At 53.4% G+C, this 22812-nt stretch overlaps 1 protein-coding gene across 1 annotated transcript in view; it reads right to left on the bottom strand.

Moving 5' to 3' along the window:
• MUC16 (mucin 16, cell surface associated) overlaps positions 1-22812 on the bottom strand; it is a 114997-nt gene that overhangs the window by 77226 nt on the left and 14959 nt on the right. Inside the window, exon 4 of the mRNA XM_089774914.1 lies at positions 21971-22356. Within this exon, the coding sequence (XP_089631040.1) occupies positions 21971-22356 (386 nt within the window). The remainder of the gene's footprint in view (positions 1-21970; positions 22357-22812) is intronic.

Raw genomic sequence — 22812 nt, 5'->3', positions numbered from 1 at the left:
AGGAAGTGGTCGCCAGTGGAGCTGTGGAGGTCTGTGGCCCACTTAAGGTTGCTTGAGCAGTGCTTGTAGGAAGTGTACTGCTAGGTAATTCTGCTGTCGTTGTCCCTTCTCTTGTACCAGCACTAGGAATTGCTGTACTTTCAGCTGCAGAAGTTGTATCTGCACGAGAGGCGGATGTTTCTGCGGCGGTAGAGCTCGCTAAAGGTGGGCTTTCAGGTAGCGAAGTTGGAGCTACGGAAACTGTGGTGGTCTCCGCCACTGTACTCAGAGTCGCGCTTGTCGTCTTCTCTCTTGGTGATGTGCTCTCTGCGGGAGATGTGGATGTGTCTGATGCAGGAGATATCTCTGCAGCTGTGCTCCCACTGATGGTGCTGCTAGGCAGAGGAACTGTGGTTGTCAGTTCCACTGGAGCACTCGTCGATGTTACTGTGGTATTCGCTGTGGATGTGGTGTCCGGAAGAGATGTGGCGGTCTCCGGAATGGAAGTGGAGACTCTAGTGGTGCTCTCGCGTAGGGTAGTCGTCAGAAGAGGAATTGTAGCTGTCCTTTCTATTGCAGTAGCACTAGTTATTGCTGTAGTTTCGGCTGTAGAAGTGCTCCCTCCGGGAGAGGTTGATGGTATACCTGTGGTAGAGGTGGCTGCAGCTGTGCTCTCAGACTGTGACGTACTAAGGAGGGAAACCATGGTTGTCTCCTCGGCAGTAGAAGGACTAACAGTCGGTGTAGTCTCAGGGGAGGAAGTGGTCGCCAGTGGAGCTGTGGAGGTCTGTGGCCCACTTGAGGTTGCTTGAGCAGTGCTTGTAGGAAGTGTACTGCTAGGTAACTCTGCTGTCGTTGTCCCTTCTTTTATACCAGCACTAGGAATTGCTGTACTTTCAGCTGCAGTAGTTGTCTCTGCACGAGAGGCGGATGTTTCTGCGGCGGTAGAGCTGGCTAAAGGTGGGCTTTCAGGTAGCGAAGTTGGAGCTACGGAAACTGTGGTGGTCTCCGCCACTGTACTCAGAGTCGCGCTTGTCGTCTTCTCTCTTGGTGATGTGCTCTCTGCGGGAGATGTGGATGTGTCTGATGCAGGAGATATCTCTGCAGCTGTGCTCCCACTGATGGTGCTGCTAGGCAGAGGAACTGTGGTTGTCAGTTCCACTGGAGCACTCGTCGATGTTACTGTGGTATTCGCTGGGGATGTGGTGTCGGGAAGAGATGTGGCGGTCTCCGGAATGGAAGTGGAGACTCTAGTGGTGCTCTCGGGTAGGGTAGTCGTCAGAAGAGGAATTGTAGCTGTCCTTTCTATTGCAGTAGCACTAGTTATTGCTGTAGTTTCGGCTGTAGAAGTGCTCCCTCCGGGAGAGGTTGATGGTATACCTGTGGTAGAGGTGGCTGCAGCTGTGCTCTCAGACTGTGACGTACTAAGGAGGGAAACCATGGTTGTCTCCTCGGCAGTAGAAGGACTAACAGTCGGTGTAGTCTCAGGGGAGGAAGTGGTCGCCAGTGGAGCTGTGGAGGTCTGTGGCCCACTTGAGGTTGCTTGAGCAGTGCTTGTAGGAAGTGTACTGCTAGGTAACTCTGCTGTCGTTGTCCCTTCTTTTATACCAGCACTAGGAATTGCTGTACTTTCAGCTGCAGTAGTTGTCTCTGCACGAGAGGCGGATGTTTCTGCGGCGGTAGAGCTGGCTAAAGGTGGGCTTTCAGGTAGCGAAGTTGGAGCTACGGAAACTGTGGTGGTCTCCGCCACTGTACTCAGAGTCGCGCTTGTCGTCTTCTCTCTTGGTGATGTGCTCTCTGGGGGAGATGTGGATGTGTCTGATGCAGGAGATATCTCTGCAGCTGTGCTCCCACTGATGGTGCTGCTAGGCAGAGGAACTGTGGTTGTCAGTTCCACTGGAGCACTCGTCGATGTTACTGTGGTATTCGCTGGGGAGGTGGTGTCCGGAAGAGATGTGGAGGTCTCCGGAATGGAAGCGGAGGCTGTAGTGGTGCTCTCGGGTAGGGTAGTCGTCAGAAGAGGAATTGTAGTTGTCCTTTCTATTGCAGTAGCACTAGTTATTGCTGTAGTTTCAGCTGTAGAAGTGGTCCCTCCGGGAGAGGTTGATGGTATACCTGTGGTAGAGGTGGCTGCAGCTGTGCTCTCAGACTGTGACGTACTAAGGAGGGAAACCATGGTTGTCTCCTCGGCAGTAGAAGGACTGACAGTCGGTGTAGTCTCAGGGGAGGAAGTGGTCGCCAGTGGAGCTGTGGAGGTCTGTGGCCCACTTGAGGTTGCTTGAGCAGTGCTTGTAGGAAGTGTACTGCTAGGTAATTCTGCTGTCGTTGTCCCTTCTTTTATACCAGCACTAGGAATTGCTGTACTTTCAGCTGCAGTAGTTGTCTCTGCACGAGAGGCGGATGTTTCTGCGGCGGTAGAGCTGGCTAAAGCTGTGCTTTCAGGTAGCGAAGTTGGAGCTACGGAAACTGTGGTGGTCTCCGCCACTGTACTCAGAGTCGCGCTTGTCGTCTTCTCTCTTGGTGATGTGTTCTCTGCGGGAGATGTGGATGTCTCTGACGCAGGAGATGTCTCTGCAGCTGTGCTCCCACTGATGGTGCTGCTAGGCAGAGGAACCGTGGTTGTCAGTTCCACTGGAGCACTCGTCGATGTTACTGTGGTATCCGCTGGGGATGTGGTGTCCGGAAGAGATGTGGAGGTCTCCGGAATGGAAGCGGAGGCTGTAGTGGTGCTCTCGGGTAGGGTAGTCATCAGAAGAGGAATTGTAGTTGTCCTTTCTATTGCAGTAGCACTAGTTATTGCTGTAGTTTCGGCTGTAGAAGTGCTCCCTCCGGGAGAGGTTGATGGTATACCTGTGGTAGAGGTGGCTGCAGCTGTGCTCTCAGACTGTGACGTACTAAGGAGGGAAACCATGGTTGTCTCCTCGGCAGTAGAAGGACTGACAGTCGGTGTAGTCTCAGGGGAGGAAGTGGTCGCCAGTGGAGCTGTGGAGGTCTGTGGCCCACTTAAGGTTGCTTGAGCAGTGCTTGTAGGAAGTGTACTGCTAGGTACTTCTGCTGTCGTTGTCCCTTCTGTTGTACCAGCACTAGGAATTGCTGTACTTTCAGCTGCAGAAGTTGTATCTGCACGAGAGGCGGATGTTTCTGCGGCGGTAGAGCTGGCTAAAGGTGGGCTTTCAGGTAGCGAAGTTGGAGGTACGGAAACTGTGGTGGTCTCCGCCACTGTACTCAGAGTCGCGCTTGTCGTCTTCTCTTTTGGTGATGTGCTCTCTGCGGGAGATGTGGATGTGTCTGATGCAGGAGATATCTCTGCAGCTGTGCTCCCACTGATGGTGCTGCTAGGCAGAGGAACTGTGGTTGTCAGTTCCACTGGAGCACTCGTCGATGTTACTGTGGTATTCGCTGGGGATGTGGTGTCCGGAAGAGATGTGGCGGTCTCCGGAATGGAAGTGGAGACTCTAGTGGTGCTCTCGGGTAGGGTAGTCGTCAGAAGAGGAATTGTAGCTGTCCTTTCTATTGCAGTAGCACTAGTTATTGCTGTAGTTTCGGCTGTAGAAGTGCTCCCTCCGGGAGAGGTTGATGGTATACCTGTGGTGGAGGTGGCTGCAGCTGTGCTCTCAGACTGTGACGTACTAAGGAGGGAAACCGTGGTTGTCTCCTCGGCAGTAGAAGGACTGACAGTCGGTGTAGTCTCAGGGGAGGAAGTGGTCGCCAGTGGAGCTGTGGAGGTCTGTGGCCCACTTGAGGTTGCTTGAGCAGTGCTTGTAGGAAGTGTACTGCTAGGTAACTCTGCTGTCGTTGTCCCTTCTTTTATACCAGCACTAGGAATTGATGTACTTTCAGCTGCAGTAGATGTCTCTGCACGAGAGGCGGATGTTTCTACGGCGGTAGAGCTGGCTAAAGCTGTGCTTTCAGGTAGCGAAGTTGGAGCTACGGAAACTGTGGTGGTCTCTGCCACTGTACTCAGAGTCGCGCTTGTCGACTTCTCTCTTGGTGATGTGCTCTCTGCGGGAGATGTGGATGTCCCTGACGCAGAAGATGTCTCTGCAGCTGTGCTCCCACTGATGGTGCTGCTAGGCAGAGGAACCGTGGTTGTCAGTTCCACTGGAGCACTCGTCAATGTTACTGTGGTGTCCGCTCGGGATGTGGTGTCCGGAAGAGATGTGGAGGTCTCCGGAATGGAAGCGGAGGCTGTAGTGGTGCTTTCGGGTAGGGTAGTCATCAGAAGAGGAATTGTAGTTGTCCTTTCTATTGCAGTAGCACTAGTTATTGCTGTAGTTTCGGCTGTAGAAGTGGTCCCTCCGGGAGAGGTTGATGGTATACCTGTGGTAGAGGTGGCTGCAGCTGTGCTCTCAGACTGTGACGTACTAAGGAGGGAAACCATGGTTGTCTCCTCGGCAGTAGAAGGACTGACAGTCGGTGTAGTCTCAGGGGAGGAAGTGGTCGCCAGTGGAGCTGTGGAGGTCTGTGGCCCACTTGAGGTTGCTTGAGCAGTGCTTGTAGGAAGTGTACTGCTAGGTAATTCTGCTGTCGTTGTCCCTTCTCTTGTACCAGCACTAGGAATTGCTGTACTTTCAGCTCCAGAAGTTGTATCTGCACGAGAGGCGGATGTTTCTGCGGCGGTAGAGCTGGCTAAAGCTGTGCTTTCAGGTAGCGAAGTTGGAGCTACGGAAACTGTGGTGGTCTCTGCCACTGTACTCAGAGTCGCGCTGGTCGACTTCTCTCTTGGTGATGTGCTCTCTGCGGTAGATGTGGATGTCCCTGACGCAGAAGATGTCTCTGCAGCTGTGCTCCCACTGATGGTGCTGCTAGGCAGAGGAACCGTGGTTGTCAGTTCCACTGGAGCACTCGTCAATGTTACTGTGGTATCCGCTGGGGATGTGGTGTCCGGGACAGATGTGGAGGTCTCCGGAATGGAAGTGGAGGCTGTAGTGGTGCTCTCGGGTAGGGTAGTCGTCAGAAGAGGAATTGTAGTTGTCCTTTCTATTGCAGTAGCACTAGTTATTGCTGTAGTTTCGGCTGTAGAAGTGGTCCCTCCGGGAGAGGTTGATGGTATACCTGTGGTAGAGGTGGCTGCAGCTGTGCTCTCAGACTGTGACGTACTAAGGAGGGAAACCGTGGTTGTCTCCTCGGCAGTAGAAGGACTGACCGTTGGTGTAGTCTCAGGGGAGGAAGTGGTCGCCAGTGGAACTGTGGAGGTCTGTGGCCCACTTGAGGTTGCTTGAGCAGTGCTTGTAGGAAGTGTACTGCTAGGTAATTCTGCTGTCGTTGTCCCTTCTGTTGTACCAGCACTAGGAATTGCTGTACTTTCAGCTGCAGTAGTTGTCTCTGCACGAGAGGCGGATGTTTCTGCGGCGGTAGAGCTGGCTAAAGCTGTGCTTTCAGGTAGCGAAGTTGGAGCTACGGAAACTGTGGTGGTCTCTGCCACTGTACTCAGAGTCGCGCTTGTCGACTTCTCTCTTGGTGATGTGTTCTCTGCGGGAGATGTGGATGTCCCTGACGCAGAAGATGTCTCTGCAGCTGTGCTCCCACTGATGGTGCTGCTAGGCAGAGGAACCGTGGTTGTCAGTTCCACTGGAGCACTCGTCAATGTTACTGTGGTATCCGCTGGGGAGGTGGTGTCCGGAAGAGATGTGGAGGTCTCCGGAATGGAAGCGGAGGCTTTAGTGGTGCTCTCGGGTAGGGTAGTCGTCAGAAGAGGAATTGTAGTTGTCCTTTCTATTGCAGTAGCACTAGTTATTGCTGTAGTTTCGGCTGTAGAAGTGGTCCCTCCGGGAGAGGTTGATGGTATACCTGTGGTAGAGGTGGCTGCAGCTGTGCTCTCAGACTGTGACGTACTAAGGAGGGAAACCATGGTTGTCTCCTCGGCAGTAGAAGGACTGACAGTCGGTGTAGTCTCAGGGGAGGATGTGGTCGCCAGTGGAGCTGTGGAGGTCTGTGGCCCACTTGAGGTTGCTTGAGCAGTGCTTGTAGGAAGTGTACTGCTAGGTAATTCTGCTGTCGTTCTCCCTTCTGTTGTACCAGCACTAGGAATTGCTGTACTTTCAGCTGCAGTAGTTGTCTCTGCACGAGAGGCGGATGTTTCTGCGGCGGTAGAGCTGGCTAAAGCTGTGCTTTCAGGTAGCGAAGTTGGAGCTACGGAAACTGTGGTGGTCTCTGCCACTGTACTCAGAGTCGCGCTTGTCGACTTCTCTCTTGGTGATGTGTTCTCTGCGGGAGATGTGGATGTCCCTGACGCAGAAGATGTCTCTGCAGCTGTGCTCCCACTGATGGTGCTGCTAGGCAGAGGAACCGTGGTTGTCAGTTCCACTGGAGCACTCGTCAATGTTACTGTGGTATCCGCTGAGGATGTGGTGTCCGGAAGAGATGTGGAGGTCTCCGGAATGGAAGTGGAGGCTGTAGTGGTGCTCTCGGGTAGGGTAGTCGTCAGAAGAGGAATTGTAGGTGTCCTTTCTATTGCAGTAGCACTAGTTATTGCTGTAGTTTCGGCTGTAGAAGTGGTCCCTCCGGGAGAGGTTGATGGTATACCTGTGGTAGAGGTGGCTGCAGCTGTGCTCTCAGACTGTGACGTACTAAGGAGGGAAACCGGGGTTGTCTCCTCGGCAGTAGAAGGACTGACAGTCGGTGTAGTCTCAGGGGAGGAAGTGGTCGCCAGTGGAGCTGTGGAGGTCTGTGGCCCACTTGAGGTTGCTTGAGCAGTGCTTGTAGGAAGTGTACTGCTAGGTAATTCTGCTGTCGTTGTCCCTTCTGTTGTACCAGCACTAGGAATTGCTGTACTTTCAGCTGCAGTAGTTATCTCTGCACTAGAGGCGGATGTTTCTGCGGCGGTAGAGCTGGCTAAAGGTGTGCTTTCAGGTAGCGAAGTTGGAGCTACGGAAACTGTGGTGGTCTCCGCCACTGTACTCAGAGTCGCGCTTGTCGTCTTCTCTCTTGATGATGTGCTCTCTGCGGGAGATGTGGATGTCTCTGACGCAGGAGATGTCTCTGCAGCTGTGCTCCCACTGATGGTGCTGCTAGGCAGAGGAACCGTGGTTGTCAGTTCCACTGGAGCGCTCGTCGATGTTACTGTGGTATCCGCTGGGGATGTGGTGTCCGGAAGAGATGTGGAGGTCTCCGGAATGGAAGTGGAGGCTCTAGTAGTGCTCTCGGATAGGGTAGTCGTCGGAAGAGGAATTGTAGTTGTCCTTTCTATTGCAGTAGCACTAGTTATTGCTGTAGTTTCGGCTGTAGAAGTGGTCCCTCCGGGAGAGGTTGATGGTATACCTGTGGTAGAGGTGGCTGCAGCTGTGCTCTCAGACTGTGACGTACTAAGGAGGGAAACCATGGTTGTCTCCTCGGCAGTAGAAGGACTGACAGTCGGTGTAGTCTCAGGGGAGGAAGTGGTCGCCAGTGGAGCTGTGGAGGTCTGTGGCCCACTTGAGGTTGCTTGAGCAGTGCTTGTAGGAATTGTACTGCTAGGTAATTGTGCTGTCGTTGTCCCTTCTTTTATACCAGCACTAGGAATTGCTGTACTTTCAGCTGCAGTAGTTGTCTCTGCACGAGAGGCGGATGTTTCTGCGGCGGTAGAGCTGGCTAAAGCTGTGCTTTCAGGTAGCGAAGTTGGAGCTACGGAAACTGTGGTGGTCTCTGCCACTGTACTCAGAGTCGCGCTTGTCGACTTCTCTCTTGGTGATGTGCTCTCTGCAGGAGATGTGGATGTCCCTGACGCAGAAGATGTCTCTGCAGCTGTGCTCCCACTGATGGTGCTGCTAGGCAGAGGAACCGTGGTTGTCAGTTCCACTGGAGCACTCGTCGATGTTACTGTGGTATCTGCTGGAGACGTGGTGTCCGGAAGAGATGTGGAGGTCTCCGGAATGGAAGTGGAGGCTGTAGTGGTGCTCTCGGGTAGGGTAGTCGTCAGAAGAGGAATTGTAGTTGTCCTTTCTATTGCAGTAGCACTAGTTATTGCTGTAGTTTCGGCTGTAGAAGTGGTCCCTCCGGGAGAGGTTGATGGTATACCTGTGGTAGAGGTGGCTGCAGCTGTGTTCTCAGACTGTGACGTACTAAGGAGGGAAACCATGGTTGTCTCCTCGGCAGTAGAAGGACTGACAGTCGGTGTAGTCTCAGGGGAGGAAGTGGTCGCCAGTGGAGCTGTGGAGGTCTGTGGCCCACTTGAGGTTGCTTGAGCAGTGCTTGTAGGAAGTGTACTGCTAGGTAATTCTGCTGTCGTTGTCCCTTCTGTTGTACCAGCACTAGGAATTGCTGTACTTTCAGCTGCAGTAGTTGTCTCTGCACGAGAGGCGGATGTTTCTGCGGCGGTAGATCTGGATAAACCTGTGCTTTCAGGTAACCAAGTTGGAGGTACGGAAACTGTGGTGGTCTGCGCCACTGTACTCAGAGTCGCGCTTGTCGTCTTCTCTCTTGGTGATGTGCTCTCTGCGGGAGATGTGGATGTGTCTGATGCAGGAGATATCTCTGCAGCTGTGCTCCCACTGATGGTGCTGCTAGGCAGAGGAACTGTGGTTGTCAGTTCCACTGGAGCACTCGTCGATGTTACTGTGGTATTCGCTGGGGATGTGGTGTCCGGAAGAGATGTGGCGGTCTCCGGAATGGAAGTGGAGACTCTAGTGGTGCTCTCGGGTAGGGTAGTCGTCAGAAGAGGAATTGTAGCTGTCCTTTCTATTGCAGTAGCACTAGTTATTGCTGTAGTTTCGGCTGTAGAAGTGCTCCCTCCGGGAGAGGTTGATGGTATACCTGTGGTGGAGGTGGCTGCAGCTGTGCTCTCAGACTGTGACGTACTAAGGAGGGAAACCGTGGTTGTCTCCTCGGCAGTAGAAGGACTGACAGTCGGTGTAGTCTCAGGGGAGGAAGTGGTCGCCAGTGGAGCTGTGGAGGTCTGTGGCCCACTTGAGGTTGCTTGAGCAGTGCTTGTAGGAAGTGTACTGCTAGGTAACTCTGCTGTCGTTGTCCCTTCTTTTATACCAGCACTAGGAATTGATGTACTTTCAGCTGCAGTAGATGTCTCTGCACGAGAGGCGGATGTTTCTACGGCGGTAGAGCTGGCTAAAGCTGTGCTTTCAGGTAGCGAAGTTGGAGCTACGGAAACTGTGGTGGTCTCTGCCACTGTACTCAGAGTCGCGCTTGTCGACTTCTCTCTTGGTGATGTGCTCTCTGCGGGAGATGTGGATGTCCCTGACGCAGAAGATGTCTCTGCAGCTGTGCTCCCACTGATGGTGCTGCTAGGCAGAGGAACCGTGGTTGTCAGTTCCACTGGAGCACTCGTCAATGTTACTGTGGTGTCCGCTCGGGATGTGGTGTCCGGAAGAGATGTGGAGGTCTCCGGAATGGAAGCGGAGGCTGTAGTGGTGCTTTCGGGTAGGGTAGTCATCAGAAGAGGAATTGTAGTTGTCCTTTCTATTGCAGTAGCACTAGTTATTGCTGTAGTTTCGGCTGTAGAAGTGGTCCCTCCGGGAGAGGTTGATGGTATACCTGTGGTAGAGGTGGCTGCAGCTGTGCTCTCAGACTGTGACGTACTAAGGAGGGAAACCATGGTTGTCTCCTCGGCAGTAGAAGGACTGACAGTCGGTGTAGTCTCAGGGGAGGAAGTGGTCGCCAGTGGAGCTGTGGAGGTCTGTGGCCCACTTGAGGTTGCTTGAGCAGTGCTTGTAGGAAGTGTACTGCTAGGTAATTCTGCTGTCGTTGTCCCTTCTCTTGTACCAGCACTAGGAATTGCTGTACTTTCAGCTCCAGAAGTTGTATCTGCACGAGAGGCGGATGTTTCTGCGGCGGTAGAGCTGGCTAAAGCTGTGCTTTCAGGTAGCGAAGTTGGAGCTACGGAAACTGTGGTGGTCTCTGCCACTGTACTCAGAGTCGCGCTGGTCGACTTCTCTCTTGGTGATGTGCTCTCTGCGGTAGATGTGGATGTCCCTGACGCAGAAGATGTCTCTGCAGCTGTGCTCCCACTGATGGTGCTGCTAGGCAGAGGAACCGTGGTTGTCAGTTCCACTGGAGCACTCGTCAATGTTACTGTGGTATCCGCTGGGGATGTGGTGTCCGGGACAGATGTGGAGGTCTCCGGAATGGAAGTGGAGGCTGTAGTGGTGCTCTCGGGTAGGGTAGTCGTCAGAAGAGGAATTGTAGTTGTCCTTTCTATTGCAGTAGCACTAGTTATTGCTGTAGTTTCGGCTGTAGAAGTGGTCCCTCCGGGAGAGGTTGATGGTATACCTGTGGTAGAGGTGGCTGCAGCTGTGCTCTCAGACTGTGACGTACTAAGGAGGGAAACCGTGGTTGTCTCCTCGGCAGTAGAAGGACTGACCGTTGGTGTAGTCTCAGGGGAGGAAGTGGTCGCCAGTGGAACTGTGGAGGTCTGTGGCCCACTTGAGGTTGCTTGAGCAGTGCTTGTAGGAAGTGTACTGCTAGGTAATTCTGCTGTCGTTGTCCCTTCTGTTGTACCAGCACTAGGAATTGCTGTACTTTCAGCTGCAGTAGTTGTCTCTGCACGAGAGGCGGATGTTTCTGCGGCGGTAGAGCTGGCTAAAGCTGTGCTTTCAGGTAGCGAAGTTGGAGCTACGGAAACTGTGGTGGTCTCTGCCACTGTACTCAGAGTCGCGCTTGTCGACTTCTCTCTTGGTGATGTGTTCTCTGCGGGAGATGTGGATGTCCCTGACGCAGAAGATGTCTCTGCAGCTGTGCTCCCACTGATGGTGCTGCTAGGCAGAGGAACCGTGGTTGTCAGTTCCACTGGAGCACTCGTCAATGTTACTGTGGTATCCGCTGGGGAGGTGGTGTCCGGAAGAGATGTGGAGGTCTCCGGAATGGAAGCGGAGGCTTTAGTGGTGCTCTCGGGTAGGGTAGTCGTCAGAAGAGGAATTGTAGTTGTCCTTTCTATTGCAGTAGCACTAGTTATTGCTGTAGTTTCGGCTGTAGAAGTGGTCCCTCCGGGAGAGGTTGATGGTATACCTGTGGTAGAGGTGGCTGCAGCTGTGCTCTCAGACTGTGACGTACTAAGGAGGGAAACCATGGTTGTCTCCTCGGCAGTAGAAGGACTGACAGTCGGTGTAGTCTCAGGGGAGGATGTGGTCGCCAGTGGAGCTGTGGAGGTCTGTGGCCCACTTGAGGTTGCTTGAGCAGTGCTTGTAGGAAGTGTACTGCTAGGTAATTCTGCTGTCGTTCTCCCTTCTGTTGTACCAGCACTAGGAATTGCTGTACTTTCAGCTGCAGTAGTTGTCTCTGCACGAGAGGCGGATGTTTCTGCGGCGGTAGAGCTGGCTAAAGCTGTGCTTTCAGGTAGCGAAGTTGGAGCTACGGAAACTGTGGTGGTCTCTGCCACTGTACTCAGAGTCGCGCTTGTCGACTTCTCTCTTGGTGATGTGTTCTCTGCGGGAGATGTGGATGTCCCTGACGCAGAAGATGTCTCTGCAGCTGTGCTCCCACTGATGGTGCTGCTAGGCAGAGGAACCGTGGTTGTCAGTTCCACTGGAGCACTCGTCAATGTTACTGTGGTATCCGCTGAGGATGTGGTGTCCGGAAGAGATGTGGAGGTCTCCGGAATGGAAGTGGAGGCTGTAGTGGTGCTCTCGGGTAGGGTAGTCGTCAGAAGAGGAATTGTAGGTGTCCTTTCTATTGCAGTAGCACTAGTTATTGCTGTAGTTTCGGCTGTAGAAGTGGTCCCTCCGGGAGAGGTTGATGGTATACCTGTGGTAGAGGTGGCTGCAGCTGTGCTCTCAGACTGTGACGTACTAAGGAGGGAAACCGGGGTTGTCTCCTCGGCAGTAGAAGGACTGACAGTCGGTGTAGTCTCAGGGGAGGAAGTGGTCGCCAGTGGAGCTGTGGAGGTCTGTGGCCCACTTGAGGTTGCTTGAGCAGTGCTTGTAGGAAGTGTACTGCTAGGTAATTCTGCTGTCGTTGTCCCTTCTGTTGTACCAGCACTAGGAATTGCTGTACTTTCAGCTGCAGTAGTTATCTCTGCACGAGAGGCGGATGTTTCTGCGGCGGTAGAGCTGGCTAAAGGTGTGCTTTCAGGTAGCGAAGTTGGAGCTACGGAAACTGTGGTGGTCTCCGCCACTGTACTCAGAGTCGCGCTTGTCGTCTTCTCTCTTGATGATGTGCTCTCTGCGGGAGATGTGGATGTCTCTGACGCAGGAGATGTCTCTGCAGCTGTGCTCCCACTGATGGTGCTGCTAGGCAGAGGAACCGTGGTTGTCAGTTCCACTGGAGCGCTCGTCGATGTTACTGTGGTATCCGCTGGGGATGTGGTGTCCGGAAGAGATGTGGAGGTCTCCGGAATGGAAGTGGAGGCTCTAGTAGTGCTCTCGGATAGGGTAGTCGTCGGAAGAGGAATTGTAGTTGTCCTTTCTATTGCAGTAGCACTAGTTATTGCTGTAGTTTCGGCTGTAGAAGTGGTCCCTCCGGGAGAGGTTGATGGTATACCTGTGGTAGAGGTGGCTGCAGCTGTGCTCTCAGACTGTGACGTACTAAGGAGGGAAACCATGGTTGTCTCCTCGGCAGTAGAAGGACTGACAGTCGGTGTAGTCTCAGGGGAGGAAGTGGTCGCCAGTGGAGCTGTGGAGGTCTGTGGCCCACTTGAGGTTGCTTGAGCAGTGCTTGTAGGAATTGTACTGCTAGGTAATTGTGCTGTCGTTGTCCCTTCTTTTATACCAGCACTAGGAATTGCTGTACTTTCAGCTGCAGTAGTTGTCTCTGCACGAGAGGCGGATGTTTCTGCGGCGGTAGAGCTGGCTAAAGCTGTGCTTTCAGGTAGCGAAGTTGGAGCTACGGAAACTGTGGTGGTCTCTGCCACTGTACTCAGAGTCGCGCTTGTCGACTTCTCTCTTGGTGATGTGCTCTCTGCAGGAGATGTGGATGTCCCTGACGCAGAAGATGTCTCTGCAGCTGTGCTCCCACTGATGGTGCTGCTAGGCAGAGGAACCGTGGTTGTCAGTTCCACTGGAGCACTCGTCGATGTTACTGTGGTATCTGCTGGAGACGTGGTGTCCGGAAGAGATGTGGAGGTCTCCGGAATGGAAGTGGAGGCTGTAGTGGTGCTCTCGGGTAGGGTAGTCGTCAGAAGAGGAATTGTAGTTGTCCTTTCTATTGCAGTAGCACTAGTTATTGCTGTAGTTTCGGCTGTAGAAGTGGTCCCTCCGGGAGAGGTTGATGGTATACCTGTGGTAGAGGTGGCTGCAGCTGTGTTCTCAGACTGTGACGTACTAAGGAGGGAAACCATGGTTGTCTCCTCGGCAGTAGAAGGACTGACAGTCGGTGTAGTCTCAGGGGAGGAAGTGGTCGCCAGTGGAGCTGTGGAGGTCTGTGGCCCACTTGAGGTTGCTTGAGCAGTGCTTGTAGGAAGTGTACTGCTAGGTAATTCTGCTGTCGTTGTCCCTTCTGTTGTACCAGCACTAGGAATTGCTGTACTTTCAGCTGCAGTAGTTGTCTCTGCACGAGAGGCGGATGTTTCTGCGGCGGTAGATCTGGATAAACCTGTGCTTTCAGGTAACCAAGTTGGAGGTACGGAAACTGTGGTGGTCTGCGCCACTGTACTCAGAGTCGCGCTTGTCGTCTTCTCTCTTGGTGATGTGCTCTCTGCGGGAGATGTGAATATCTCTGACGCAGGAGATGTCTCTGCAGCTGTGCTCCCACTGATGGTGCTGCTAGGCAGAGGAACCGTGGTTGTCAGTTCCACTGGAGCACTCGTCGATGTTACTGTGGTATCCCCTGGGGACGTGGTGTCCGGAAGAGATGTGGAGGTCTCAGGAATGGAAGTGGAGCCTGTAGTGGTGCTCTCGGGTAGGGTAGTCGTCAGAAGAGGAATTGTAGTTGTCCTTTCTATTGCAGTAGCACTAGTTATTGCTGTAGTTTCGGCTGTAGAAGTGGTCCCTCCGGGAGAGGTTGATGGTATACCTGTGGTAGAGGTGGCTGCAGCTGTGCTCTCAGACTGTGACGTACTAAGGAGGGAAACCATGGTTGTCTCCTCGGCAGTAGAAGGACTGACAGTCGGTGTAGTCTCAGGGGAGGAAGTGGTCGCCAGTGGAGCTGTGGAGGTCTGTGGCCCACTTGAGGTTGCTTGAGCAGTGCTTGTAGGAAGTGTACTGCTAGGTAATTCTGCTGTCGTTGTCCCTTCTGTTGTACCAGCACTAGGAATTGCTGTACTTTCAGCTGCAGTAGTTGTGTCTGCACTAGAGGCGGATGTTTCTGCGGAGGTAGAGGTGGCTAAAGTTGTGCTTTCAGGTAGCGAAGTTGGAGGTACGGAAACTGTGGTGGTCTCCGCCACTGTACTCAGAGTCGCGCTGGTCGACTTCTCTCTTGGTGATGTGCTCTCTGCGGGAGATGTGGATGTCTCTGACGCAGGAGATGTCTCTGCAGCTGTGCTCCCACTGATGGTGCTGCTAGGCAGAGGAACCGTGGTTGTCAGTTCCACTGGAGCACTCGTCGATGTTACTGTGGTATCTGCTGGGGATGTGGTATCCGGAAGAGATGTGGAGGTCTCCGGAATGGAAGTGGAGGCTGTAGTGGTGCTCTCGGGTAGGGTGGTCATCAGAAGAGGAATTGTAGTTGTCCTTTCTATTGCAGTAGCACTAGTTATTGCTGTAGTTTCGGCTGTAGAAGTGGTCCCTCCGGGAGAGGTTGATGGTATACCTGTGGTAGAGGTGGCTGCAGCTGTGCTCTCAGACTGTGACGTACTAAGGAGGGAAACCATGGTTGTCTCCTCGGCAGTAGAAGGACTGACAGTCGGTGTAGTCTCAGGGGAGGAAGTGGTCGCCAGTGGAGCTGTGGAGGTCTGTGGCCCACTTGAGGTTGCTTGAGCAGTGCTTGTAGGAAGTGTACTGCTAGGTAATTCTGCTGTCGTTGTCCCTTCTGTTGTACCAGCACTAGGAATTGCTGTACTTTCAGCTGCAGTAGTTGTCTCTGCACTAGAGGCGAATGTTTCTGCGGCGGTAGAGCTGGCTAAACCTGTGCTTTCAGGTAACGAAGTTGGAGGTACGGAAACTGTGGTGGTCTCCGCCACTGTACTCAGAGTCGCGCTTGTCGTCTTCTCTCTTGGTGATGTGCTCTCTGAGGGAGATGTGGGTGTCTCTGACGCAGGAGATGTCTCTGCAGCTGTGCTCCCACTGATGGTGCTGCTAGGCAGAGGAACTGTGGTTGTCTGTTCCACTGGAGCACTCGTCGATGTTACTGTGGTATCCACTGAGGATGTGGTGTCCGGAAGAGATGTGGAAGTCTCCGGAATGGAAGTGGAGCCTGTAGTGGTGCTCTCGGGTAGGGTAGTCGTCAGAAGAGGAATTGTATTTGTCCTTTCTATTGCAGTAGCACTAGTTATTGCTGTAGTTTCGGCTGTAGAAGTGGTCCCTCCGGGAGAGGTTGATGGTATACCTGTGGTAGAGGTGGCTGCAGCTGTGCTCTCAGACTGTGACGTACTAAGGAGGGAAACCATGGTTGTCTCCTCGGCAGTAGAAGGACTGACAGTCGGTGTAGTCTCAGGGGAGGAAGTGGTCGCCAGTGGAGCTGTGGAGGTCTGTGGCCCACTTGAGGTTGCTTGAGCAGTGCTTGTAGGAAGTGTACTGCTAGGTACTTCTGCTGTCGTTGTCCCTTCTGTTGTACCAGCACTAGGAATTGCTGTACTTTCAGCTGCAGTAGTTGTCTCTGCACGAGAGGCGGATGTTTCTGCGGCGGTAGAGCTGGCTAAAGTTGTGCTTTCAGGTAGCGAAGTTGGAGGTACGGAAACTGTGGTGGTCTCCGCCACTGTACTCAGAGTCGCGCTGGTCGACTTCTCTCTTGGTGATGTGCTCACTGCGGGAGATGTGGGTGTCACTGACGCAGGAGATGTCTCTGCAGCTGTGCTCCCACTGATGGTGCTGCTAGGCAGAGGAACCGTGGTTGTCAGTTCCACTGGAGCACTCGTCGATGTTACTGTGGTATCTGCTGGGGATGTGGTATCCGGAAGAGATGTGGAGGTCTCCGGAATGGAAGTGGAGGCTGTAGTGGTGCTCTCGGGTAGGGTGGTCGTCAGAAGAGGAATTGTAGTTGTCCTTTCTATTGCAGTAGCACTAGTTATTGCTGTAGTTTCGGCTGTAGAAGTGGTCCCTCCGGGAGAGGTTGATGGTATACCTGTGGTAGAGGTGGCTGCAGCTGTGCTCTCAGACTGTGACGTACTAAGGAGGGAAACCATGGTTGTCTCCTCGGCAGTAGAAGGACTGACAGTCGGTGTAGTCTCAGGGGAGGAATTGGTCGCCAGTGGAGCTGTGGAGGTCTGTGGCCCACTTGAGGTTGCTTGAGCAGTGCTTGTAGGAAGTGTACTGCTAGGTAATTGTGCTGTCGTTGTCCCTTCTTTTATACCAGCACTAGGAATTGCTGTACTTTCAGCTGCAGTAGTTGTCTCTGCACGAGAGGCGGATGTTTCTGCGGCGGTAGAGCTGGCTAAAGCTGTGCTTTCAGGTAGCGAAGTTGGAGCTACGGAAACTGTGGTGGTCTCTGCCACTGTACTCAGAGTCGCGCTTGTCGACTTCTCTCTTGGTGATGTGCTCTCTGCAGGAGATGTGGATGTCCCTGACGCAGAAGATGTCTCTGCAGCTGTGCTCCCACTGATGGTGCTGCTAGGCAGAGGAACCGTGGTTGTCAGTTCCACTGGAGCACTCGTCGATGTTACTGTGGTATCTGCTGGGGACGTGGTGTCCGGAAGAGATGTGGAGGTCTCCGGAATGGAAGTGGAGGCTGTAGTGGTGCTCTCGGGTAGGGTAGTCGTCAGAAGAGGAATTGTAGTTGTCCTTTCTATTGCAGTAGCACTAGTTATTGCTGTAGTTTCGGCTGTAGAAGTGGTCCCTCCGGGAGAGGTTGATGGTATACCTGTGGTAGAGGTGGCTGCAGCTGTGTTCTCAGACTGTGACGTACTAAGGAGGGAAACCATGGTTGTCTCCTCGGCAGTAGAAGGACTGACAGTCGGTGTAGTCTCAGGGGAGGAAGTGGTCGCCAGTGGAGCTGTGGAGGTCTGTGGCCCACTTGAGGCTGCTTGAGCAGTGCTTGTAGGAAGTGTACTGCTAGGTAATTCTGCTGTCGTTGTCCCTTCTGTTGTACCAGCACTAGGAATTGCTGTACTTTCAGCTGCAGTAGTTGTCTCTGCACGAGAGGCGGATGTTTCTGCGGCGGTAGATCTGGATAAACCTGTGCTTTCAGGTAACGAAGTTGGAGGTACGGAAACTGTGGTGGTCTGCACCACTGTACTCAGAGTCGCGCTTGTCGTCTTCTCTCTTGGTGATGTGCTCTCTGCGGGAGATGTGAATATCTCTGACGCAGGAGATGTCTCTGCAGCTGTGCTCCCACTGATGGTGCTGCTAGGCAGAGGAACCGTGGTTGTCAGTTCCACTGGAGCACTCGTCGATGTTACTGTGGTATCCACTGGGGACGTGGTGTCCGGAAGAGATGTGGAGGTCTCAGGAATGGAAGTGGAGCCTGTAGTGGTGCTCTCGGGTAGGGTAGTCGTCAGAAGAGGAATTGTAGTTGTCCTTTCTATTGCAGTAGCACTAGTTATTGCTGTAGTTTCGGCTGTAGAAGTGGTCCCTCCGGGAGAGGTTGATGGTATACCTGTGGTAGAGGTGGCTGCAGCTGTGCTCTCAGACTGTGACGTACTAAGGAGGGAAACCATGGTTGTCTCCTCGGCAGTAGAAGGACTGACAGTCGGTGTAGTCTCAGGGGAGGAAGTGGTCGCCAGTGGAGCTGTGGAGGTCTGTGGCCCACTTGAGGTTGCTTGAGCAGTGCTTGTAGGAAGTGTACTGCTAGGTAATTCTGCTGTCGTTGTCCCTTCTGTTGTACCAGCACTAGGAATTGCTGTACTTTCAGCTGCAGTAGTTGTCTCTGCACGAGAGGCGGATGTTTCTGCGGCAGTAGATCTGGATAAACCTGTGCTTTCAGGTAACGAAGTTGGAGGTACGGAAACTGTGGTGGTCTGCGCCACTGTACTCAGAGTCGCGCTTGTCGTCTTCTCTCTTGGTGATGTGCTCTCTGCGGGAGATGTGAATATCTCTGACGCAGGAGATGTCTCTGCAGCTGTGCTCCCACTGATGGTGCTGCTAGGCAGAGGAACCGTGGTTGTCAGTTCCACTGGAGCACTCGTCGATGTTACTGTGGTATCCACTGGGGACGTGGTGTCCGGAAGAGATGTGGAGGTCTCAGGAATGGAAGTGGAGCCTGTAGTGGTGCTCTCGGGTAGGGTAGTCGTCAGAAGAGGAATTGTAGTTGTCCTTTCTATTGCAGTAGCACTAGTTATTGCTGTAGTTTCGGCTGTAGAAGTGCTCCCTCCGGGAGAGGTTGATGGTATACCTGTGGTAGAGGTGGCTGCAGCTGTGCTCTCAGACTGTGACGTACTAAGGAGGGAAACCATGGTTGTCTCCTCGGCAGTAGAAGGACTGACAGTCGGTGAGGTCTCAGGGGAGGAAGTGGTCGCCAGTGGAGCTGTGGAGGTCTGTGGCCCACTTGAGGTTGCTTGAGCAGTGCTTGTAGGAAGTGTACTGCTAGGTAATTCTGCTGTCGTTGTCCCTTCTGTTGTACCAGCACTAGGAATTGCTGTACTTTCAGCTGCAGTAGTTGTCTCTGCACGAGAGGCGGATGTTTCTGCGGCGGTAGAGCTGGCTAAAGTTGTGCTTTCAGGTAGCGAAGTTGGAGGTACGGAAACTGTGGTGGTCTCCGCCACTGTACTCAGAGTCGCGCTGGTCGACTTCTCTCTTGGTGATGTGCTCTCTGCGGGAGATGTGGATGTCTCTGACGCAGGAGATGTCTCTGCAGCTGTGCTCCCACTGATGGTGCTGCTAGGCAGAGGAACCGTGGTTGTCAGTTCCACTGGAGCACTCGTCGATGTGACTGTGGTATCCGCTGGGGATGTGGTGTCCGGAAGAGGTGTGGAGGTCTCCGGAATGGAAGTGGAGGCTGTAGTGGTGCTCTCGGGTAGGGTGGTCGTCAGAAGAGGAATTGTAGTTGTCCTTTCTATTGCAGTAGCACTAGTTATTGCTGTAGTTTCGGCTGTAGAAGTGGTCCCTCCGGGAGAGGTTGATGGTATACCTGTGGTAGAGGTGGCTGCAGCTGTGCTCTCAGACTGTGACGTACTAAGGAGGGAAACCATGGTTGTCTCCTCGGCAGTAGAAGGACTGACAGTCGGTGTAGTCTCAGGGGAGGAAGTGGTCGCCAGTGGAGCTGTGGAGGTCTGTGGCCCACTTGAGGTTGCTTGAGCAGTGCTTGTAGGAAGTGTACTGCTAGGTAATTCTGCTGTCGTTGTCCCTTCTGTTGTACCAGCACTAGGAATTGCTGTACTTTCAGCTGCAGTAGTTGTCTCTGCACGAGAGGCGGATGTTTCTGCGGCGGTAGAGCTGGCTAAAGTTGTGCTTTCAGGTAGCGAAGTTGGAGGTACGGAAACTGTGGTGGTCTCCGCCACTGTACTCAGAGTCGCGCTGGTCGACTTCTCTCTTGGTGATGTGCTCTCTGCGGGAGATGTGGATGTCTCTGACGCAGGAGATGTCTCTGCAGCTGTGCTCCCACTGATGGTGCTGCTAGGCAGAGGAACCGTGGTTGTCAGTTCCACTGGAGCACTCGTCGATGTTACTGTGGTATCTGCTGGGGACGTGGTGTCCGGAAGAGATGTGGAGGTCTCCGGAATGGAAGTGGAGGCTGTAGTGGTGCTCTCGGGTAGGGTAGTCGTCAGAAGAGGAATTGTAGTTGTCCTTTCTATTGCAGTAGCACTAGTTATTGCTGTAGTTTCGGCTGTAGAAGTGGTCCCTCCGGGAGAGGTTGATGGTATACCTGTGGTAGAGGTGGCTGCAGCTGTGTTCTCAGACTGTGACGTACTAAGGAGGGAAACCATGGTTGTCTCCTCGGCAGTAGAAGGACTGACAGTCGGTGTAGTCTCAGGGGAGGAAGTGGTCGCCAGTGGAGCTGTGGAGGTCTGTGGCCCACTTGAGGTTGCTTGAGCAGTGCTTGTAGGAAGTGTACTGCTAGGTAATTCTGCTGTCGTTGTCCCTTCTGTTGTACCAGCACTAGGAATTGCTGTACTTTCAGCTGCAGTAGTTGTCTCTGCACGAGAGGCGGATGTTTCTGCGGCGGTAGATCTGGATAAACCTGTGCTTTCAGGTAACGAAGTTGGAGGTACGGAAACTGTGGTGGTCTGCACCACTGTACTCAGAGTCGCGCTTGTCGTCTTCTCTCTTGGTGATGTGCTCTCTGCGGGAGATGTGAATATCTCTGACGCAGGAGATGTCTCTGCAGCTGTGCTCCCACTGATGGTGCTGCTAGGCAGAGGAACCGTGGTTGTCAGTTCCACTGGAGCACTCGTCGATGTTACTGTGGTATCCACTGGGGACGTGGTGTCCGGAAGAGATGTGGAGGTCTCAGGAATGGAAGTGGAGCCTGTAGTGGTGCTCTCGGGTAGGGTAGTCGTCAGAAGAGGAATTGTAGTTGTCCTTTCTATTGCAGTAGCACTAGTTATTGCTGTAGTTTCGGCTGTAGAAGTGGTCCCTCCGGGAGAGGTTGATGGTATACCTGTGGTAGAGGTGGCTGCAGCTGTGCTCTCAGACTGTGACGTACTAAGGAGGGAAACCATGGTTGTCTCCTCGGCAGTAGAAGGACTGACAGTCGGTGTAGTCTCAGGGGAGGAAGTGGTCGCCAGTGGAGCTGTGGAGGTCTGTGGCCCACTTGAGGTTGCTTGAGCAGTGCTTGTAGGAAGTGTACTGCTAGGTAATTCTGCTGTCGTTGTCCCTTCTGTTGTACCAGCACTAGGAATTGCTGTACTTTCAGCTGCAGTAGTTGTCTCTGCACGAGAGGCGGATGTTTCTGCGGCAGTAGATCTGGATAAACCTGTGCTTTCAGGTAACGAAGTTGGAGGTACGGAAACTGTGGTGGTCTGCGCCACTGTACTCAGAGTCGCGCTTGTCGTCTTCTCTCTTGGTGATGTGCTCTCTGCGGGAGATGTGAATATCTCTGACGCAGGAGATGTCTCTGCAGCTGTGCTCCCACTGATGGTGCTGCTAGGCAGAGGAACCGTGGTTGTCAGTTCCACTGGAGCACTCGTCGATGTTACTGTGGTATCCACTGGGGACGTGGTGTCCGGAAGAGATGTGGAGGTCTCAGGAATGGAAGTGGAGCCTGTAGTGGTGCTCTCGGGTAGGGTAGTCGTCAGAAGAGGAATTGTAGTTGTCCTTTCTATTGCAGTAGCACTAGTTATTGCTGTAGTTTCGGCTGTAGAAGTGGTCCCTCCGGGAGAGGTTGATGGTATACCTGTGGTAGAGGTGGCTGCAGCTGTGCTCTCAGACTGTGACGTACTAAGGAGGGAAACCATGGTTGTCTCCTCGGCAGTAGAAGGACTGACAGTCGGTGTAGTCTCAGGGGAGGAAGTGGTCGCCAGTGGAGCTGTGGAGGTCTGTGGCCCACTTGAGGTTGCTTGAGCAGTGCTTGTAGGAAGTGTACTGCTAGGTAATTCTGCTGTCGTTGTCCCTTCTGTTGTACCAGCACTAGGAATTGCTGTACTTTCAGCTGCATTAGTTGTGTCTGCACTAGAGGCGGATGTTTCTGCTGTGGTAGAGGTGGCTAAAGTTGTGCTTTCAGGTAGCGAAGTTGGAGGTACGGAAACTGTGGTGGTCTCCGCCACTGTACTCAGAGTCGCGCTGGTCGACTTCTCTCTTGGTGATGTGCTCTCTGCGGGAGATGTGGATGTCTCTGACGCAGGAGATGTCTCTGCAGCTGTGCTCCCACTGATGGTGCTGCTAGGCAGAGGAACCGTGGTTGTCAGTTCCACTGGAGCACTCGTCGATGTTACTGTGGTATCTGCTGGGGATGTGGTATCCGGAAGAGATGTGGAGGTCTCCGGAATGGAAGTGGAGGCTGTAGTGGTGCTCTCGGGTAGGGTGGTCGTCAGAAGAGGAATTGTAGTTGTCCTTTCTATTGCAGTAGCACTAGTTATTGCTGTAGTTTCGGCTGTAGAAGTGGTCCCTCCGGGAGAGGTTGACGGTATACCTGTGGTAGAGGTGGCTGCAGCTGTGCTCTCAGACTGTGACGTACTAAGGAGGGAAACCATGGTTGTCTCCTCGGCAGTAGAAGGACTGACAGTCGGTGTAGTCTCAGGGGAGGAAGTGGTCGCCAGTGGAGCTGTGGAGGTCTGTGGCCCACTTGAGGTTGCTTGAGCAGTGCTTGTAGGAAGTGTACTGCTAGGTAATTCTGCTGTCGTTGTCCCTTCTGTTGTACCAGCATTAGGAATTGCTGTACTTTCAGCTGCAGTAGTTGTCTCTGCACGAGAGGCGGATGTTTCTGCGGCGGTAGAGCTGGCTAAAGTTGTGCTTTCAGGTAGCGAAGTTGGAGGTACGGAAACTGTGGTGGTCTCCGCCACTGTACTCAGAGTCGCGCTGGTCGACTTCTCTCTTGGTGATGTGCTCTCTGCGGGAGATGTGGATGTCACTGACGCAGGAGATGTCTCTGCAGCTGTGCTCCCACTGATGGTGCTGCTAGGCAGAGGAACCGTGGTTGTCAGTTCCACTGGAGCACTCGTCGATGTTACTGTGGTATCTGCTGGGGATGTGGTATCCGGAAGAGATGTGGAGGTCTCCGGAATGGAAGTGGAGGCTGTAGTGGTGCTCTCGGGTAGGGTGGTCGTCAGAAGAGGAATTGTAGTTGTCCTTTCTATTGCAGTAGCACTAGTTATTGCTGTAGTTTCGGCTGTAGAAGTGGTCCCTCCGGGAGAGGTTGATGGTATACCTGTGGTAGAGGTGGCTGCAGCTGTGCTCTCAGACTGTGACGTACTAAGGAGGGAAACCATGGTTGTCTCCTCGGCAGTAGAAGGACTGACAGTCGGTGTAGTCTCAGGGGAGGAAGTGGTCGCCAGTGGAGCTGTGG

Source organism: Pelodiscus sinensis, chromosome 32 (genome assembly GCF_052426305.1).
Source record: "Pelodiscus sinensis isolate ZL-2025 chromosome 32, ASM5242630v1, whole genome shotgun sequence".
Taxonomy (NCBI): Eukaryota; Metazoa; Chordata; order Testudines; family Trionychidae; genus Pelodiscus; species Pelodiscus sinensis.
Note: the sequence above shows the minus strand (reverse complement) of the source record. Positions and strands in the feature narration are given on the sequence as shown.